The 18635-nt window shown below is 43.2% G+C and overlaps 10 protein-coding genes across 10 annotated transcripts; 4 read left to right on the top strand and 6 right to left on the bottom strand.

Annotated features, from left to right (window-relative positions):
* Positions 1 to 50: 50 nt before the first annotated feature.
* Positions 51 to 1649, top strand: PICMEDRAFT_11147 (hypothetical protein; the record flags this gene model as incomplete). Its single annotated transcript, XM_019159763.1, has 1 exon — positions 51 to 1649. One exon carries the CDS (start codon positions 51 to 53, stop codon positions 1647 to 1649), a length of 1599 nt encoding a protein of 532 aa, XP_019019355.1.
* A 73-nt stretch (positions 1650 to 1722) lies between these two features.
* Positions 1723 to 3164, bottom strand: PICMEDRAFT_11146 (hypothetical protein; the record flags this gene model as incomplete). The annotated part of the gene is made up of 3 exons (XM_019159762.1): positions 1723 to 1997; positions 2058 to 2386; positions 2566 to 3164. 3 exons carry the CDS (start codon positions 3162 to 3164, stop codon positions 1723 to 1725), a joined length of 1203 nt encoding a protein of 400 aa, XP_019019354.1.
* A 71-nt stretch (positions 3165 to 3235) lies between these two features.
* Positions 3236 to 3559, bottom strand: PICMEDRAFT_125280 (hypothetical protein). The gene has a single exon (XM_019159939.1). It carries the CDS (start codon positions 3453 to 3455, stop codon positions 3282 to 3284), a length of 174 nt encoding a protein of 57 aa, XP_019019353.1. The 5' UTR covers positions 3456 to 3559; the 3' UTR covers positions 3236 to 3281.
* PICMEDRAFT_16049 (hypothetical protein) lies at positions 3369 to 4732 on the bottom strand. The gene has a single exon (XM_019161072.1). The coding sequence runs from the start codon at positions 4371 to 4373 to the stop codon at positions 3609 to 3611; it is 765 nt and encodes a 254-aa protein (XP_019019352.1). The 5' UTR covers positions 4374 to 4732; the 3' UTR covers positions 3369 to 3608.
* A 409-nt stretch (positions 4733 to 5141) lies between these two features.
* PICMEDRAFT_72211 (hypothetical protein) lies at positions 5142 to 6845 on the top strand (the record flags this gene model as incomplete). Its single annotated transcript, XM_019164124.1, has 1 exon — positions 5142 to 6845. One exon carries the CDS (start codon positions 5142 to 5144, stop codon positions 6843 to 6845), a length of 1704 nt encoding a protein of 567 aa, XP_019019351.1.
* A 26-nt stretch (positions 6846 to 6871) lies between these two features.
* PICMEDRAFT_16047 (hypothetical protein) lies at positions 6872 to 8481 on the bottom strand. Its single transcript, XM_019161071.1, has one exon. It carries the CDS (start codon positions 8441 to 8443, stop codon positions 6992 to 6994), a length of 1452 nt encoding a protein of 483 aa, XP_019019350.1. The 5' UTR covers positions 8444 to 8481; the 3' UTR covers positions 6872 to 6991.
* Positions 8482 to 8648: 167 nt separating this feature from the next.
* Positions 8649 to 12008, top strand: PICMEDRAFT_16046 (hypothetical protein). The gene has a single exon (XM_019161070.1). The coding sequence runs from the start codon at positions 8690 to 8692 to the stop codon at positions 11759 to 11761; it is 3072 nt and encodes a 1023-aa protein (XP_019019349.1). The 5' UTR covers positions 8649 to 8689; the 3' UTR covers positions 11762 to 12008.
* An 87-nt stretch (positions 12009 to 12095) lies between these two features.
* On the bottom strand, positions 12096 to 12318 carry PICMEDRAFT_51492 (hypothetical protein; the record flags this gene model as incomplete). The annotated part of the gene is made up of 1 exon (XM_019163154.1): positions 12096 to 12318. Exon 1 carries the CDS (start codon positions 12309 to 12311, stop codon positions 12096 to 12098), a length of 216 nt encoding a protein of 71 aa, XP_019019348.1. The 5' UTR covers positions 12312 to 12318.
* A 466-nt stretch (positions 12319 to 12784) lies between these two features.
* PICMEDRAFT_32168 (hypothetical protein) lies at positions 12785 to 16156 on the top strand (the record flags this gene model as incomplete). Its single annotated transcript, XM_019162746.1, has 2 exons — positions 12785 to 14057; positions 14184 to 16156. The coding sequence occupies 2 exons, from the start codon at positions 12785 to 12787 to the stop codon at positions 16154 to 16156; spliced, it is 3246 nt and encodes a 1081-aa protein (XP_019019347.1).
* Positions 16157 to 16295: 139 nt separating this feature from the next.
* Positions 16296 to 18626, bottom strand: PICMEDRAFT_72207 (hypothetical protein; the record flags this gene model as incomplete). The annotated part of the gene is made up of 1 exon (XM_019164123.1): positions 16296 to 18626. One exon carries the CDS (start codon positions 18624 to 18626, stop codon positions 16296 to 16298), a length of 2331 nt encoding a protein of 776 aa, XP_019019346.1.
* Between the last annotated feature and the right edge of the window lie 9 nt (positions 18627 to 18635).

Raw genomic sequence — 18635 nt, 5'->3', positions numbered from 1 at the left:
ATATTAAGTTCAATGTCAAAGTCCAGCAAATTTCACGAAAAAACACAGTAATGGCCAAATCAGCCAACAATAGTGGTCCATCTCAGGATCAACTGGACGCTGTATTAGAAGAGTTTTATCCGGGTACACTGCTGAAAATAAAGGCAAAACAGGAGTTAGCTGGAATAAAAACTCTTTGCGACAGAATTTACTATGTGGTCCAATTAGCCAAAGAAAAGGTGTCCACTGAAGAAATTTTGATATTGAGTACATCCAAAGAATCACTGGCTAGCATTGACTTCCACCTTGGAGAAAAATGTTCCAAGACTCAGAAAATTAAAAAAATTACTTTTACTGGACTAATTGCAGAAAGTTTGTCTCAACATTTTAAAAACTGGACAATTCTCAAAGAGGAGAAAATTAAAGAGATAGTAAGAATCTTGGGTGGTAAAGTTGAAATTCCATATTCTAAACTAAAAGGCTCAATACAGCAATTGAGTGCCGTTACAACCAAATCTTTGATGCATATGAATGAGCATGAAGTGATGGTAAGATTCGGCTTGGACAGAGAAGCAGCTCTTCAAGTTAAAAAAATTGTTGACAATGTTTTCTACGTTCCGTATTCTCAAGTTATCAAAGAATCGACAAAGATTCCATTATTTTTCACAGACTTGAGCAAGTACAAAGTTATATGTGTGGCCAACTTTCATCACTTGAGAGAAGAAGAGGCAAACTTTCTTATCAATCTAGGAAATGGTAAACACATCACGATTTTGGCAAATGATTCAACAAAGGCAAAACCTAAATTGTTTGAACAAAATTGGAAACTAATGTCAACCGCTTATAAAGACGGTAAAATTAAAGAGGTTCATGTAAATGGTGATTATGCACCTGAAGATTCTACCAATGATAATAATTACGATCAGAAAGATAATAGTCTGATCGACCAAATTCTGAAAAATAAAATATCTTTGTTAAATTTCGAAGAGCTTATTGAAGTTATGCTGAAAGTTTTGAACAACAAAAAAAAGAACCTTCCCTTTTTACAAATGCTTTCTTTGATACCCGGCTTTGACAATGCATTCCTAAAAAAGTTTTGCAAGCTCGTTTCAAGTGAAAAAAGTAGCGTTTTTGATTTCCTTATCAAATACCAAGACTCCCTTAGTAACAAAACTAAAGCCAAGATACTACCTATTTTGAAATACCTTAGCAAGATAGAGAGTAAATTGGACACATCAAATGCTAATTCGATAATGATACATATGTTAAACCTTTGCAGAGCATTAGGTGTTGACACTCAAGCTACTGAAGATATGAAAAAGCAATTTGTTGATTTGCATCTTTGGTTGAAGTTCCTGCAAAATAATGAACAGCTTCGGATCTCTGATAATTTGATTGAATGCTATATTGCAAACGGTACATTCAAATCAAAACCAGCTAATAATTCCTTATCGCAATTTAAAGAGGGTAAACCGATGGAGGCGACATTAGACATCAAATTTCCCGTTTCAATAGCAATGAAAGGCCGTATTGAGACCAGAGAAGGGGATTCTGCAGAAGTCAAAATCGAAGATATGCCATTAAGACGATCTAATTCCAGTAGATACAAGGCAAGACCTTTAAGTTGGCATGCAGGTGCAATTGCTAGTGCTGCCAGAAAGCTCAAATAATTTATTCAAGTCACATCATAGAAGTTAGCTTGAACTTTGCTTGACTTTATTTTTTGTTGTTTAGTTGATTTAGTTAATCTTGTTGTTTGTCTGGCTTTCTCGTTCTGCCGACTATTGGTATTTCGGTAAGTACGAATTTCACGTTCATATTTAGTTGCTGCCGTTCAATATTATCCAAAAACCCAACGCTGACGTCGTCTACACTGGAGTTGACCACTGAAGATATAAAAGCATCTTTTTCAATGAATCTTCTTCTAAGTGCCATAAACTGAAGCTCATTCTTCTTACCTACTGCAGAAGAGAGCCTTTTTGACGAACCTTTAGGAAGGGTAACCAATTTAACCTTTGCTAAGGCACATAATGTCGGCAAATGCAAACAAAGTAGTCGACACGAAACATCTGACTTACAAACAAAAAGCATTGTAATATCGTTACTCTCGTTCTCAATTTTTTTCTTTAGCTTCGATTGAACTTGTGCTTCTAAGGCCTTCATAATCGAGTTGAAACCAGTAAGAACATCAGATTCATAATTGTTCGACTCTGAAAAAACTTTTTTCTCTTCTTGCGTTAACTGGTTGTACTGCTTTACTGGCGGTAGAATAGTTGTTTCTAATGCCTGCAGTAGATCTGTTTGTAACTTAAGGTCAATTTTAGGCCATGCATTTTTCCTGGTGTATGGATTGGTCAAAAGAGGTTTGAATACACTTTTTTTCTGAACCTCTTGAGCTTTAAGAGAGCTGTTGACTTTTTTCTGTTTCGTGTCTATATTCAAAGACATGAGTTTGCAACCAGAAAAACAGTAATTTTATTTTCCTGTGCTACAAATCAAGAGGCTATACACACACACAGGGGGGGAGTGTCAAATGGTGGGTGACATGAAAAAATTATCAGATCTGATGAATCTGCCAGCGCTTACGTCAGCGCTTTACTGTATTTTGGTGGCTGCTGAGGTAGTGGTGGAGCAGAATCTGTTTCTGTATCGGTATCGGTATCAGCATCAGTATCCGTTTCCTGTTTGTACTCCACGTAGTCAAGTACAGGCGTAATATGTGGCTGTATGTTCGTAATTGGGACAGCAGGTGCGTACTCCGGTGGCTGTGACGTTGGAGGTGTATCTCGCTGGTATGTCAGCAGCGGTTTTTGAAGTGCCACCAAGTTTCCGTTTGGGTCGTAAAATCCAAAATCGTTGGATGGATCTGCACTTGCTGTGTACACGGGAACTGGATTTAGCTGCTCTACGTCAGAATCGTGATTTTGGAATATGCTGAAAGCTGAGCTATGCGGGTAATAATGATGGTGCTGGCCACTCTGGTCCTGTTTCCTTACCCATTTTACTATCATGGCAATCACCATTGTGGCCACAGCCAAGGCAAACATTATACCAACTATGGACGGAGAGTGCACATGCTTGTGCTGGCAAACTATGGCGCCATTTGTGTATATGGCGCCATACTGGCACATTGACTTAGTGCCAGGGTGTGCGTCGAGCTCTTCTTTTGAGAGTGTAATTGCCATTTTTGAAGGAGTGTTTGGATATTAAAAAAACATTGCTTCTCTTTTTACTGGTCGTTTTTGTAGGCACAGTGTGGATCCTGCAGTAAGTTACATGGGCTTCGTAGCTATATCAGTAATCTACGCAGTAAGCAGAACATGATAACGATAGAGGACTTTCCGCTTTCGGCAGAACACAATGCGCGGAGATAGAAAATATTTTTTTTTCAGGATCATGATAGAATATTTCGCTAGTAGAGCATTGTCGGAGCAGAAACAAGACGTTGACAGGTACATAGCAGAGTATATAGACATTAAGGTCGTAATAGAAAGTGATAAAAAAAGTGAATTATAAACATTAGAATGTAGTGTACGATGGAATGAAAGGAGGCAAAAAGGTGGAAGAAAAGAGGAGAGTACAATAAAGTCACAGAATGTTCACGTTGATAGTGGCGCATTTGGGTAATTTCATGATTTGTAGTGGGTTGGAGAAGGAGCCTCTGGAGCTTCGTATGGAGGCAAGTCATTGTCGGCAACCTTGTTGGAGGACCCAACGGCAGGGGCTTCGGGAGAGTTGTACACCTGAGAGGGAGGCGGTCCGCTTGGACGCTTGTAACTCATTTCCGAGACGTTCTGAGGGTCGTTTATGCCCGGCTCCTGTGTGTGCGCCGTTGGCAGGGCGTCGGTGGCGGGCACGGCGCCACCAAAGGGGTTGGAGTTGTTGTAAGTGTTTGGATTTGTGTTTGGGTTGGAGGTGTCCAGCAGCTCGATGCTGCCGTTTTCGGGGTGCGCTAGGTTCGAGCCGTTGGACGCGTCTGCTGTGGTTTCTGCAGTGGTGACGTTGGTCGGGATGAAGTTGCCGTTCTTGTCGTAGTAGCCGACGTCCTGCTGGGCGTTGGGGGCCGGGGTGTATGTGGGCAAGTTGGTGGCAGCCGTTTCGCCGCCGTAGGCGGCCTGGGACTGGTGGTAGGACGGCGGGGACAAGTACGACGAGATGACCGGCGCCCTGCCGCTCTTCAGCCGGCGGGCGTTGACCGTGCAGATCATCACGATGAAAATGATGAAGGCGGCGGCGAAGAAGGCGAAGAAGGCGTAGCGCCCCGGGTTCGAGTTGCCGTAGAAGCCGTCGTAGTCTCTGCGCTCGAGCTCGTGGTTGAGTCCTGCAAGCAGTTTCTGGAGCTGACTGCCGGCGTCGCCGTCGGCGCCGGTGTGTGGGGGGGGTATCGCTGGCATTGGGGACAAGGTGGATGGGTCGATCGTGGACGCTTCCTTGGTTCTGGGCTACTGCTAGGTTGGTGTGTTGAGTGTTACTCCGACAAGTCAATCTGCTTGCCAAATCGTGTCCTGTTTTGTGCTTCGCTGCTTCGCTGCCTTGTTTCTTCCTGTCCGTGAATGTAGACTGTGTCTTAGCATCGTCTTTCCTTTTCAATCTGATCTGGCTGAGCCGGCCGATATAGCCGTCTCAAGACAAAGGGGCTGGTGGCGAAACAGTCAGGCGGGGCGTCGGCGGCAAGGCGCTGCCGCCGGGTTGAGCCCACCCCTTTTCTGGCCAGCCCACGACACCGCCAACTGTCGCGCCCGCTTGCCCCGCGTCGATCGGCCTTGCGTCGATCGACCCAAAAAACCCAGGCGCAGCCGGGGCTCGGACTCCACCGGACTCGAGGGTTCCCCGCCCGCGGCCGGAAGAACCCCGCGGCGCAGCCGGACGCAAACTGCTGGGCTAAAACGGCGAGGCCGGCGGCATGCGCGGTGTCTGCCAGTGCCAACGGCGGCGGGGCTGTTGGCCTGGGCCTCGCAAGTGGCGGAGCGGGGCCCGCCGAAGGTGCTGCTCCGCCCAGGTCACAGCAGAGTTTTTCCGGACGGCGTGCCCTCGGAGTGGTCTGGGACAGAGGCCTCCTGATCTGGGCCTTCTTTACTTGAAAGTAGTGGTCCTTCTTCTGGTGTTGGGGACTCACGGGTGTGGTGGGGGCGGTTTTGAAGGGATCAGGCAAACACGCAGCAATGCCGATCCACAGAATCAACCTCCCGCTCACTCCGACGCAGTCCTTCTGCGGGGAGCAGGGCAGCAGCAGCAGCCAGGGCCCTGTGTCAGATAAGGCGCCTGCGTCAGAGGCGTGCGTGGCCCGCAATCCGAGCTCGAAACAGCTCTTCTCGACGTGTCTCTACAACAACACGGTGGCGGACGAAGGCATGCCACGAAGACCGGCACTCAGCAGCGGTGTCGGGGGCGGCAGCAGCAGCAGCAACCACATCAACTACAACGGGCTCTCGGCGAGGTCCGCAGCACAGTCGTCGACGTCGCTTCTCTCGATGCTCTCGAACCAGACGGCGACGACCGAGTACTCGCCGAACTTGATCGATAAGGAGTGCGGCGACCTCCTCAAGATCATCGACTTGGACATCTCGGACACGGGCAACAGCAACGACAACGACAACGACACCGGCAACGACATCGGCGCCAGCGACCAGAGCAAGAGCAGCAGCAACGGCAACGACGCCACCGTCTCGGGCCTCCCGCCGAGCCCAGGTCGGCGGCGGACGCACCGCCGCCTGCGTGAGAAGGTGAGCTTCGACCTGGCCCCTGCGAGCTCCGAAACAGACACGGAATCGGACACAGACTCGGAGGAGCACGACGCCAGCGCCAGCACCACACACAAGGTGGCGCCCACCATGGAGAGAGAAAACACCTCTGTGGACCTCTGTGGGTGCCGCAACAGGAATTCCGTGGAGGCCTCCGACGCCCCGCTTGATTACAACAACCCGGCCCGTTGGGACTACAAAGAGAAGTGGATTTTCGTGCTCATCGGTCTGCCCGCGTGCGGCAAGTCCACCATGATCAACGACTTCCAAGACTACGTGCTCAGCCAGGCATCCGATAGGGTCAGAGTCAAGTCGTACAACGCCGGCGACGTGAGAAGAAAGTATGAGGCACAGTGCCACAACAAGTTTGATTTCAGCGACTTGCACAATTCAAGAAACCTGAGAAACACCTATGCCTTGGAAGCCCTGGACAACTTGGCGAACGACCTTGTCCACGACAAGATTGACATTGGAATCATGGACGCTACCAACACCACCAGGGACAGGCGCAAGTCTGTTTTCGATTACATCCGCAACGTCTCCAAGACGTCCAACGTTGTCATCAACCCGCTACTTTTTGAAATTAAGTGTTCCAACAGAGCCTTGAGGCGATTTAACATTGAGCAGAAGTCGAAAAACAAGGATTACGTCCACATGAACCGGGACAAGGCCATTGGCGACTTCCTCGAGCGTATCAGAAACTACGAGCTGTCCTACGAAAAAGTTACCGTCGAAGAAATCAAGCTCTTAAACGTCAAATACTTTGGCATCGACAACGTTGGAGACACCATCTACTATGACTGCGGACTAAAACACCACAACAACAGCCGCCATGAAAACCTTTTGTTCAAAAGCATCGCCTTGAACCTGCTCTACGAATTCCTAATTCACTACAGAACCAACTACGCCGCCCAGTACCTCACGGACGTCGACGAATTCTATACCGGCCGTCATTACCGGCCCATAAAAACAGTCTTCTCTAGACCAGTCTCTCTTGAGGAGGTCAAGAAGGTGCGCAAGGCCTCGATACAGGAAACAAACCCGAAAACAAGGCAACAACAACAAAATACCCAGGACACTCTCGCACTGCCCAAGGTTTTATCATCGTCTCGAATCAACGTTTGATGAACCTTGGGCTCATCTGTCTCTCGCAAATCATATCTTCTCTTCTAATTTTCACAACTATACATTAGGTATTAAATATATATAAGTATCTAAAGAAAGGCTTTTCTTTTTCTTCTCTATCTCATTTGTACACTATAATATCAACGCTAACTGAACCCCGGAATACTGAACCCTGGAAGGACAGACCCTTCTGTAGCGTCGCCAAGATCTGCCCTGCTCTCAGTTCCGCTGACCTCTCTCGCATCATCGACCTTGGCAACGTTTGCTGCAGCGGCTCCCAAATGTGCAGCATCGTTAAACCCAGCTTCGTCGCCAGGCCGTGCCCGGCACCAGAACCTCATGGACTTATCTGCACCTGCCGTGCATAGCATGTGGCCCAACGGATGGTATTCCATCGTGTATATCGCTCTATCGTGTGCATATGGGATCGAATGCCATGCGTCAGAGACAATCGGGGCACCCCGATTCACATAGGTATTCAAAAGATAGTCCGGCACATTGCCACCACCCGATTTCGATACTGACCCCGATGTCTTGTCGCTGTTAAGCTCGGACTTTGGAGCAGTTCTGCTGAATGCCTCAATATCGGCCGTCTTGGAAACGTCATAATGTGACAGCGACCCGTCATAGCCTCCTATGGAGAGCATTGTCGAGTGTATTGGATGCCACGCAAGCGAAGTCAAATCCGTCTCCTTGTCACTTTTAATCACACTAACCGCTCTCAACATACGCAAGTCAAATATTCGTGTAGAGTGGTCTCTTGAACATGCTGCCAAAAGTCGCTCGTTACCACCTTTTTGGAAAACAGTCTTACTCACCGTGTGTTTGAAGTCATGTAGAGTCGTAATGCACGTTCCGTCCCGAGGATCCCAAAGCTTCACTAAATTATCCTTTGATCCAGACACGACCAAACCAAGTGACGAATGCCAATCGCAACCCTTAACATCCCAATGATGACCCTTCAGCGTACACTCCTCGGTGGCAGTACTAAAATCCCACACCTTCAGCGTCTGGTCATCTGAACAACTTAAGAACTTCGAGTCATTTGGCGAGAAGGCTAATTCGCCGACTGTATTCTCGTGTGCCTTGGAGAGAATGTTGACGTTGTTGAAATTTGGTTGCCAAAACTTGATACAGCCTGACATATCTCCACTAAGCAGCCATTTACCACTGTGAGAATATTCCAATGAAAAGATGGGCACATCATGAGCTTGCATAATAGACTCAAAATTAAACGTTAACCCATTCCAAAGCGTGAATTCCCCACTATAAGACGACACGAGAACTCTTCTTGCATCGGGCGTCCATTTCACTGCATGGATGGCGTGTTTGGATTTATTTGTTGAAATGTGCACAAATTTGCTGCTCAAATCCACAATCGACGGTGAAGATATCAATGATGGTGGCAGGTCAGTGACATATGAGGCTGCTGGTCGTATTGATCCAATGGGAAGCGCACGTCGACGTCTACGGTTGTACACGTTCTTAGTGATCATGTATTTCCCGACAGGTGTGAAATAATCAACGGTTCTCCGTTGTTGCAGTTTTTTCTCCAGTTCTGATTCTGCATCATGGTTTCTCCTTGATAGCCCACTCATTAGCTTATAATGGTTGTCAGTACAGATTAGTATGTAAGCTCAACATTGTTAACATATTATCAAGCATTCTGGACAGAAACCTTAGCCAACATGAATTTGCTTGCTTTTGATTTTCTCTCGCCGAGAAATTTTATTCTACTTGAAGCTATTTTTCTACATCAATTTTTTTTTAAGGTGAACGAACATTAATTTCTTCGGTCGGCTGGTTTTTGAGAAGAGCAATAAAAAGCAAACAAAACCACAAACATGCATCCGGTTCAGCACATGGGACCAGTTTGTTCCCTGAAAGTATTTTCAAATAAATGGCTGTTCAGTGGAGAAGGCCCAAGTTTAAAAATATATGATTACGTTACAGGTGAAAAACTTTTTGAAAGAATAATCTTCAAAAGAAATAAGATTCATGGAATAGAATATATCGATTCCAATGTAGATGGTAAAGTTGAATCCGATGTTAAAATAGTTGTTTGGGGAGGAAGATCCCTCAGCATTCTCACCCTTGCTCAATTAAAAAATCCAAATTTTGAAATTCCACATCAAGGAGTTGGTGACTGGATTTTCCATTGCATCTTTAAGGATCAACATACTTTGCACATTCTTAACTCACACAACATAGTGCATACCATTTCCACTGAAAATGAGAAACCTCAGCTTTTGTCGTCTAAAAGTTGCGACTGGAAATCCATTCTTTATTCCGGAACGCTCCACAAAAATACAGAGACAGGTAAAGTGACGGTTTTAGCAGGAACCGTTATGAATGGTATTTTAATTTGGGACTTGAAAAGTGGAGAAGTTCAGAATAATTTAACACAGCATGAAGGATCAGTATATTGTGTTGTCTCTTCACCAGATGGAAAGTACGTCGTGAGTTGTTCTGATGATAGATCAATCAAGGTATGGAATAAAAAAACAGGAAAGTTGCTAGCCAATGGGTGGGGACATGGCTCACGTATCTGGGGATTATCAGTCTACAATGTTACCGATTCTGGCTTCAATATTTTTAGCTCTAGCGAAGATTGCACTTCACGTATATGGACTTTCAATTACTCTGGAAGTGACGAGCTAACACAAGATAAAATCATACTAGGTCACACAGGTAGGCATGTCTGGAGCGTTGCTGTGGACGATCAAAACAAGATCGGTTTCACGGGAGGTGCTGATGGTAAGATCCTTGTGACAGATTTAGCAACTGATAAGAGGGAGGGTTTTTGGGGTCACAAATGGGAGCTAAAAGATGTATCCTGCGAAACTGGATACAACTTTATCAAGGGTGAACTTATAAAAGAGTATGTTGATTTTGGACATGGTCTTCTAGCAGTAACCTCAGGGGGTAAGCTTATGATTTTGAAGCATTATAAGAAATGGTTGCCTTTATTCGAAGATTCGAAATTTAAAAGATCCTGTCTTTTGAAAGCTTTCAAAGAAGATCCTATAGCTGTCATTGGAAACAAGCATGGTGATGTAATTATTATGAAATTTAATGAGAATTGCGAGCTTGTGCTGAAAAATGAATTAAAGCTGGAACAACATTTCAGTAGATTGGGCAATATTTTGATTAACCAGCATAATAATAAATTGTTTGTGCTTTTCGAATCTCCGAACCCTAAAGATTGCATTGTTTACAGTGAGATTGATAGAGAAAGCCTAACTGTCATGTCTGACAAGTTATTGCGCAAACCAATTGATAAAATTATACTGAGTTCTGTTGCATACGATACTCAACGAGACTATCTTTTCATTGGTTGCAGGTTTGCAACTTTACTTGTCTACTCCATGTCGGACAATCAAAACGAACCAATCGCAATATTCAAGAATTTTTTTAAAGGGGATACAATATCTTCCATAGAGCCACTTAACGAATCACAAGAATGTACACTATATTTGACGGACAGGGATGGGTCATACCATTTGATTAAAATCAATGAGGAGCTAGAGTACGAGTTTTTGCAAAGTAGTAGAATTCAGAAAGGTTTCTTAGAGGGTATTATTCGGCTTTCTAATGGCGATACTATATTTTACGGTTTCAAGTCTGACAGTTTTTTTGCTTGGAATGAAACAAAACAGTATGAGATTATGCGTGAAATATGTGGTGGTCCTCATAGACGTTGGATGTTCAAGCACTGGATTGACAAAACGAGTAAGAATCTGAAGTATAGGTTCGTTTATACCAGAGCCTCAGAAGTTCAAATTATTGAAATTGGGGACTCATATGCTGTTGAACTATTAGCAGCAGGATTACATGGGAGAGAGATCAGAGACATATGTTGGATTGATGCTGTCAACGATAAAAATGAAAAGGTCGTGATAACCGGTGCCGAAGACACAACATTGAAGATTGGAACATTGAAGAGCAATGGAGAATATACATTACATTGGACATATAGAGAGCATGTTGCTGGATTACAGTCAATTCACCCAGTCAATAGCGAATATATAATGTCTTCGTCAGCATTAGAAGAGCTATTTCTCTGGAAAATTACCAAAGCTGATGGCAAAAAATGCATGGCATTACACGGATCACTCCCTCCAAGTGAAGAAAACCCAGATTTGAGAATAATGAATTTTGATACAATCGAAATAGTTGACTCTGAAAAAAATCTTGTAGGATTTTTGCTTGTTTCAGCCTACTCGAATTCTGCTATTAAAGTATTCCAATATACGTACTCTACCAAAAAGTTCACACTTTTGATTGATGACTACTACATGAAGTGTTGCATTTTCCATGCTAAGTTTCTCTCGCTGAATGGAAAGCTTTACATCCTAATCGGATCAACCAATGGACATATTACACTATACAATGTTCAGACCAACATTGAAGACAGATACATTACACTTGACGTAGAAGTATGTGGAAAGGTCCGTCTGCAAGAAAAAACACCAACAGCTGATCCGAAACCTTCGAAATTGGGTAAGTGGACCATCAACCAACAGATGCATCAATCCTCGATCAAGGCGCTCGAGCTGATACAGGTGTCCCCCGATAAGGTAACCGTTCTTACAGGAGGTGATGATAACGCATTAATAGTAAGCAAGCTCCAGAGTGTGGAAGGTACCGAGGTAGTTACCGTTGATGTTAAATCGTTCAATCCTTCAGCTGCATCCTCAACGATTACTACAATCAAGGCTGTTGATCAGAATACAGTGCTAGTTGGGGCTGTAGACCAGAGCTTGAGACTCTGGGACATTCGCTCTGATTTAAAACTTGTTGAAGACAACTACACAACTGTCGCTGACACCGGTTGTGCTGAAATTGTTGACTTTGGTGATGATAAGAAGCTTGCTTTAGTTGGCGGATCCGGGTTTTCCATAATCAAAATTTGAGTATTTACTCTTTCCACATAGATAAACCCCCAACCCCCAAACCTTGTAGATTTTAGACATGTTTATAACTAAAAGTAGAATTACCAGACTCTTTTCACACATTTCGGCTTCGAAGCACAATGCCAGGTGATTAAGCTGTGGTGAAATGAACCTCGGAAGAGATCAGAAAGACTCAAAATTGTGAGTGTAGTATTAAGTGTAAATATACAAATAGAATATATACCAAAGAAGTGAAATTCAGGGAAATTCTTGAAAACCTATAGACAAGAGATGTTTTTTTTTCATTCCGTAAGCGTGAAGCGGCATATGCCGTAGCATATCTAATGGTATGAGATCAAGCTTGCTTTTGTTTGTGTTTTGGATTCGCCTTGCAGAGAACATAAACTCTTCCCTTTCTTCTTGCAATGTAACAGTGCTCGCAGAACTTCTTAACTGCAGTTCTGATCTTGTATGTTCTTGACATGGAAGCCAAAAACGAAGGTTGGATATGTATATTTGAATGAGCGTGCTGGTGTGTGCATTGCTTTGTAGTGTGGGCAACTTGGCCCATCCTTTGTAGCCCCAGTCTGAAGTTATTAAAAAGCATCTTTGCACTCCAGTCTTTATTTTTTGAACTGCACCTCCTGATCCCTTTTCCCTTTCGTTTATGCTTTTCACTTCGCCATAACCCTTCTATTCATGTAATGTGAACCTTCAACTCTGAAATTTCCCTGATGCGACAGACCCCAAAACGCAGAGCCGTTGCTGACACGTAAAAATGGCAGATGCCGTCGATCGCCCCCAACTGGCCGTGCTGGGTATTTCTATCTTGCGGATTGTTGTGTTTAGCAACATGAATCGTGTATCAGAGTTGATGAGCCAGAGAAAAGCTTGGTTTGGCCAAGAAACAGAATCCTCAGGTCAATTCCAACAATGGATTCTTGGTCTTTGGTATGTGGACATCGTTGTCAGCAAATTCTTGCGTTTTTTCTTCTTTTTCCGGCAGCACCTTTCCAAAAAGTGGCATTCTAACATAAATGAGATATGATACAGTTAAACACTACATCAGTAGTACGACACCCGAAAAACCAGGCAATCACCTCTTCAGATGCACAGGTGCTGGTGTCCTGCGTCAAGTTTGATGATTCCCACTCCTTGCTTTGGGTGGGTGACTCGCGTGGGTACTTGACGTCGTATAGCGGGCCAAAGATGCAACTCTACACGTCAGTGAGGGCACATAATGGGCCGATCTTGAAAATCTTGAACCACAAAAGAGGAGTTTTGTCGTTGTCGTTTAATTCGATACGCTTGGGGACCAAAGAGGGCATTACGTTGTTCAACATACTTTCAGATGAGCTGAAGGGAATAAACTCCATGTCTTACACGTCAAATACGCAGACGGAATTACTGGTTGCCGGCGACAAAGACGCCACTCAGTCAAGGATATTCAAGATTGATATGATAAACAAACGTATTTCGAGCTCTTTTGCGTATCCGCACACCGTCATCTTCATGGAAACGAACTTGAAATATATTGTGCTCGGTAGATCCGATGGCTGTGTTGATATTCTGGATCCGAAGTCAAACCGGATTCTTGAGTCTTTCGAATGCCACTCCTCGGGATTGTCACACATCTCGGTTAAGGATAGCAGCTTGCTGACGACGGGGTTCTCCTCCAAAAGGGGCCAATTTGTTCCAGACAATTTTGTCAACTCATTCGATTTAAAGACCTTGACCGCTTCGAGTCCGATATCATTTCCGGCTGGAGCCTCAAAAGTTTTTCATCACCCAATAATACCGAATGTCATTTTGATCTCATCGAGTATGGGACACATGAACTTTTTGGACATAAAAACTCCCTCAAAGCTGAACATATATCAAGCCGACATTACTACATATGTCACCGCGTTTGACCTTTCCAGTTCAGGCTCGTTCATAGCAATTGTTGATGCTCTACACAACTTGCACTTGTGGTCCCGCAATGCTATGGGATCGTCAACAGAGTTTGCTTTGTACAACGCTCCTCTCACATTTCCAACACCTATAGCTGAGGTCATACCAGCTTCGAATCATTTGACAAGCCCAAACTCTCCATTCAGTTTAATAAAATTGCCGGCTTTTCACAGTCAATTATTGTCGGCGTGGCCTAGTGATTTGGTATTTGATGTGGGAGGCTTGCCCAACCAGATAGATCCAGAGATATTACGAAGCTCGGAACTTATTAATGGTATCCTTATAGCCAGATACAATAAAGAGAAATTCGGTCCAAGAAATGTGGCCGAGAAATATTACAACATATCTCAGCAGACCTCTGAAGGTATGAACATTCCAAGGTTTATTAGCGAGCGGATTGATGATGATGATGATGATGACAGGGGAGAAAATACAACCATGAAAAACAACAATGACATCAATAGTGGACTTCTTCATAGCGAGAATCTAGGGGCAAATGACTTGTACAATCATGAAATTTTTGATTTGAAATCAGCTAGAGGAGACGTTCCAAATGCTTATAGGCAGCTCTCAATACTATATAGTAAGTTCGGAGTGGACGACTTTGATTTTGATTTTTACAACAAAACGAAATTTTCGGGCTTGGAGATCAATTCTGGTAATTCGTTTTTCAACCCTATCTTACAACTGTACAGATATATTGCTCCAATGTTCAACTATACCCTTATGGCACTAGCCGAAGACGTCACAGAAGAGTCAAATTTATTGATGGAGCTTGGTTATTTGTATGATATGATGCACAAATCTGATGGTCGTCATTGTGCAGCATCAAATTTCCAGATTATCTTTTCATCGATTGGAGAGACACAAAATCTAGGTTTGACCACAGACTCAAACATTTCAAGAGATGATTATAAACAAAGAAGAATGATACAAACTTTCAACAGGTTTTTATTGGAAAGACTTTCTAAGGATGAGTGCAAGTTATATAAAACTCAAACCCCAAATAACCTAAATGACATATGCGGTGTTTACACTGAAACTACAATATATTCAAATTTTTGTTCGTTGACACATAAAAGAGTTATGATGTATCATTCCATAGATATCAACTGTTTACCTTCTCCTCCACTAATTCCCACAAGTGTCACAATTCTCAACTATTTGGAAGCCTCCATGAACAAACATATCCAGCAACAAATTGTTTGTGAGAACTGTGGGTACCAACATCCAGTCAATGCTTCTCTAGTCATCAATAATTTGTCTCCGGTTGTGGTTTTGAATCTGGACTTGAACAATCAGCAAATGAACGAAATAAGATACTTGAAAGGTTGGCTTACTCCTGAATTTTACTATGCCCAATCACCCCTGGGTACCCCTGTATTGAGAAGCAATGTGATAGGTGGTGTAGTCTCTAACCTCAGAAAATTTGAGTTATGTGGTTATACAGCTCAAATCACCAATAGACAGGGGGAAAGTCACCTTGTCACTTATTCCAAAATTCGAACGGATCCAAATGATTCAGGTAGATGGTATTTATTTAACGACTTTTTAGTTAGGGAAGTTCCTGAAGAGGAAGTTTTGGATATCTCTCCATGGTGGAAAAAACCTGTTGTTATGATTTATAAGGAGGTTGGAATCGGTAATGAATTCAAACCGAATGTCTATATGAACAATTTGAATACTTCCATTTTGCACAAAGATTGTTTAATTGAAGGAACACGTGAAGGTAAAACAATCGAATACCATTTATTAGATAATAATGAGACAATAAAGCCAGGAACCCTAGTTGCATTAGATGCGGAGTTCATCGAACTTTTGCCTGCAGAATACGAGTTTAGTGGCGAAGGCACAAAGTCTCTTGTTAGGCCACCAACTTTATCGCTCGCAAGGATATCCGTTATTCGTGGTGAAGGTCCTAAAGAAGGCGAGTGTTTTATTGATGATTATATTGCAACCTCCAAACATGTTCATGACTATAAAACAGAGTTCTCTGGTATAGTGGCTGGGGATTTAACACCTGGTGTATCTAAGAAAAGTTTAGTCAATTTGCAAGTTGCATATAGAAGAATTTGGTTATTGTTGAACCTTGGCTGTGTGTTTGTTGGACATTGGTTAGCTGGTGATTTTAGAATGATCAATATCTATGTTCCCCCTGAACAAGTGCGTGATACAGGTTTATGTTTTTACCTCAAGAAGGAGAAGCGGAAGTTGGGATTGAAATTTTTGGCTCACTACGTGTTAGACAAAGAAGTTCAAAAAGGAAATCATGATTCCATTGAAGATTCGATTAATGCACTACTTTTATACAAAGAGTACCTAAAGCTGAAAGAGTCCGGAAGATTAGAGAACATGTTATTTCACCTTTATTTCGAAGGACAGATGTCCCGGTTTAAAGTTCCCACAGAGGTAACTTTGAGGAAACCCAGCAATACCAAGAAAGATGACAATGTAAATACGTAGCGAAACTTTTGTACAATATATTTAGCATTTTGTAATTTATAGAATAATTTTAGTATGATGTGTGTGTAATTCGACTGGCTCTATGAACGTATTACTCGCTAGCAAATGACCTTCACAAAGTCGTCTACAATTAATGCTGCTATTGTTGCTGATGTGATTGCTGGAGTTGATGATGAAGATTTTGCTGTTGTAGTGGAGGCTGCTGCTGCTGTCGTTGTTGTAATTGGTGTCGTCTTTGCTGCTCCAGTTGTTGTTGTTGCTGTTGTTGTTGCTGTTGTTGTTGTTGTTGTTGTTGTTGTTGTTGTTGAGCTCGCGTAGTTGGTTGGTACTGGGAGGATCTATTAAGGCCGTTGAAATGATTGACCTGATTCCCAAAACCGTTGAAATTGCCAGATGTATTGCTATGTAAGTTTGTATTCCCAAAGCTAGTGTGATTTCCCCTCGCAAAAGCCTGTGAGAATTGCTGTCCACTTGTATTTGGCTGGTATCCATACTTTGCAGATAACGCAACACCACCCTGGTTGAAAGAGTTTGATGAGTTGGCTCCACTTCTAAGAGAGGGTGCCTGTGGTTCCTTGAAATGCAAACAGCTTTTCTTCCACAGGGTGAGAAGTTCATCATTATAGCTTTCCAAATCTTCAGTAAATGGTCCCCCTGTAAGTTCGGCTTCTTTTAGTGATAGTCCTAAACTTTTTGACATTGAATTTGCGGTAGCTGGTCTTGAATTTCTCAAAGATGATTTACTAATAGATTTAGAGACTGTTTTCACGGGTTCAGGAACATCAAGCTTTTTACCACTAGGATGAGACTCATGTCTACATGTACCATAAATTCTTTGAAGAGATCCCAACATAGGATTTGTATGACGTCTAATGTGAAGAAATTCTCTCGACAACTGTTCATACTGGAAACGAGTGGTTTGGTTGATGATTTGAGAGGGTGTTTGACTAGTCCCTTCTTCAAAATCGTTCAAAGTGGCAACATTCTCTCTTTGAAGCCATAGCTTTTGTTGTGTCCTGGATTCAATCTCAGGTTCCTGTGAAGATAGATATGAAGACAAGTCCAAGTCAAGAATCTCAGACTGCTGATTGTCTGAATTTCCTCCGTACTCCATTGACCTAGCTTGCTTGGAAAGCAGAGAGACATTTTGAGGTGTTTTCTCTTCAAAGCTTGCTTTGTTATTGTTTAAATCCTCGGGTGGTTCTTTGTCTTCTGCTGAGGCCCGACTTTTGGAGTTCTCAGAAGGAGATGATGACTTGACTTTTTGTGGATGCTGCGTGTTTCCTTGTATAGTCGACATTTGTAAGCGGTGCTGTAGGTTCTCCGGAACTCCAAAAGATAGGTATGACTCCTGACGCTGGAGGGATGGGTGAGAAGCAGTGGCTTTCATATTAGTTGCATTTAGTTGGCTTAGTTGTAAATTCTTGACGGAAGGCTGTGTATTTAGATTGTATAATGTCAAGCCAGATTGCTGGAAGATCAATGAGTCTTGGTTAGTGTGGTAAGGCATCCCGGATTTGGAAGAACTCACAGTTGTATTCGAATCATTGTGGGAAGAAGCGTTTTCCCCTGATTCTTCTTTCTCCATATTCTGCGGGTTTTCTTCCGTGTTACTTGATTGCTGCCGTGAAGCCACATGGTTATTTGACAGTTGTCGTTCCTGTCCTGTCGACTGAGAAAGAACAGAATGCATTCTATACATATTTAGAGAATTTTCTCCCTCTTTGAAATCATCTGACTGGTCTAAGATATTTTTCTGGCCCTCTGAGATGTCCTCATCACTGGTTTTTGATTCCTGTCCAAACTGTTTATCTGCTGCATCGTGAGGAGAACTGTCAATTTTCATTTCTGCCACGTTTTCTTTCAATTGTTCCAAGATTTGATCTCTGGCACCCACTTGAGTGTTCTCTTCATTGGAAGTATTTGTATTTGAAGAAACACCTTCACCGTTAGCTTTTTTCTCGTCTGTGGCAATGCTGCCAGTCCTTCTGTCCACATAATAATCATCTTCGTCTTCGTTTTCTTCGTAGTCTTCGTAATCTTCATTGTCCTTATTACTCATGCTCTTTTGTTCATCATCGCTATTCTGGTCACTTTGAGCATCGAATTCTGCATCTGCGCTTGACTTGCCTTTTCGTGCCTTCCTGAGGTGCAAATTCGTCATGCTCTTGGCTTTATTTGGTCTGCTATAAATGTTTGGGCCACTACTCACTGACCTAATGAGATCGACATTTGACCTTGTACGTGCAATTCTGGGGCGCTCAGACTCATTTCCACCGGGATTGCTGCCCATGGAGTCGACTGACCTAATTCTGGTAAGCTTTGCCGCATTTTTCAGGTTCCCAAACGATGATATCCGGCTGGACTTTTTGGAACCGTTGACGGTAAACTGTTTTCCTTGTTTGCGTTTCGGAAGAGGAACGGAGCTTCCTATGTTTTCAGTGGAGCCTTCCTTTATCATTTCTGTCATTGTTTATCC

This window comes from Pichia membranifaciens, assembly GCF_001661235.1.
Source record: "Pichia membranifaciens NRRL Y-2026 unplaced genomic scaffold PICMEscaffold_2, whole genome shotgun sequence".
Lineage (NCBI taxonomy): Eukaryota > Fungi > Ascomycota > Pichiomycetes > Pichiales > Pichiaceae > Pichia > Pichia membranifaciens.
Note: the sequence above shows the minus strand (reverse complement) of the source record. Positions and strands in the feature narration are given on the sequence as shown.

Bases quoted from the DNA above. Each gene is read 5' to 3' on its own strand.
- PICMEDRAFT_16046 (XM_019161070.1), top strand. From the start codon at position 8,690: ATGCATCCGGTTCAGCACATGGGACCAGTTTGTTCCCTGAAAGTATTT.
- PICMEDRAFT_16049 (XM_019161072.1), bottom strand. From the start codon at position 4,373: ATGCCAGCGATACCCCCCCCACACACCGGCGCCGACGGCGACGCCGGC.
- PICMEDRAFT_16047 (XM_019161071.1), bottom strand. From the start codon at position 8,443: ATGAGTGGGCTATCAAGGAGAAACCATGATGCAGAATCAGAACTGGAG.
- PICMEDRAFT_125280 (XM_019159939.1), bottom strand. From the start codon at position 3,455: ATGTCTATATACTCTGCTATGTACCTGTCAACGTCTTGTTTCTGCTCC.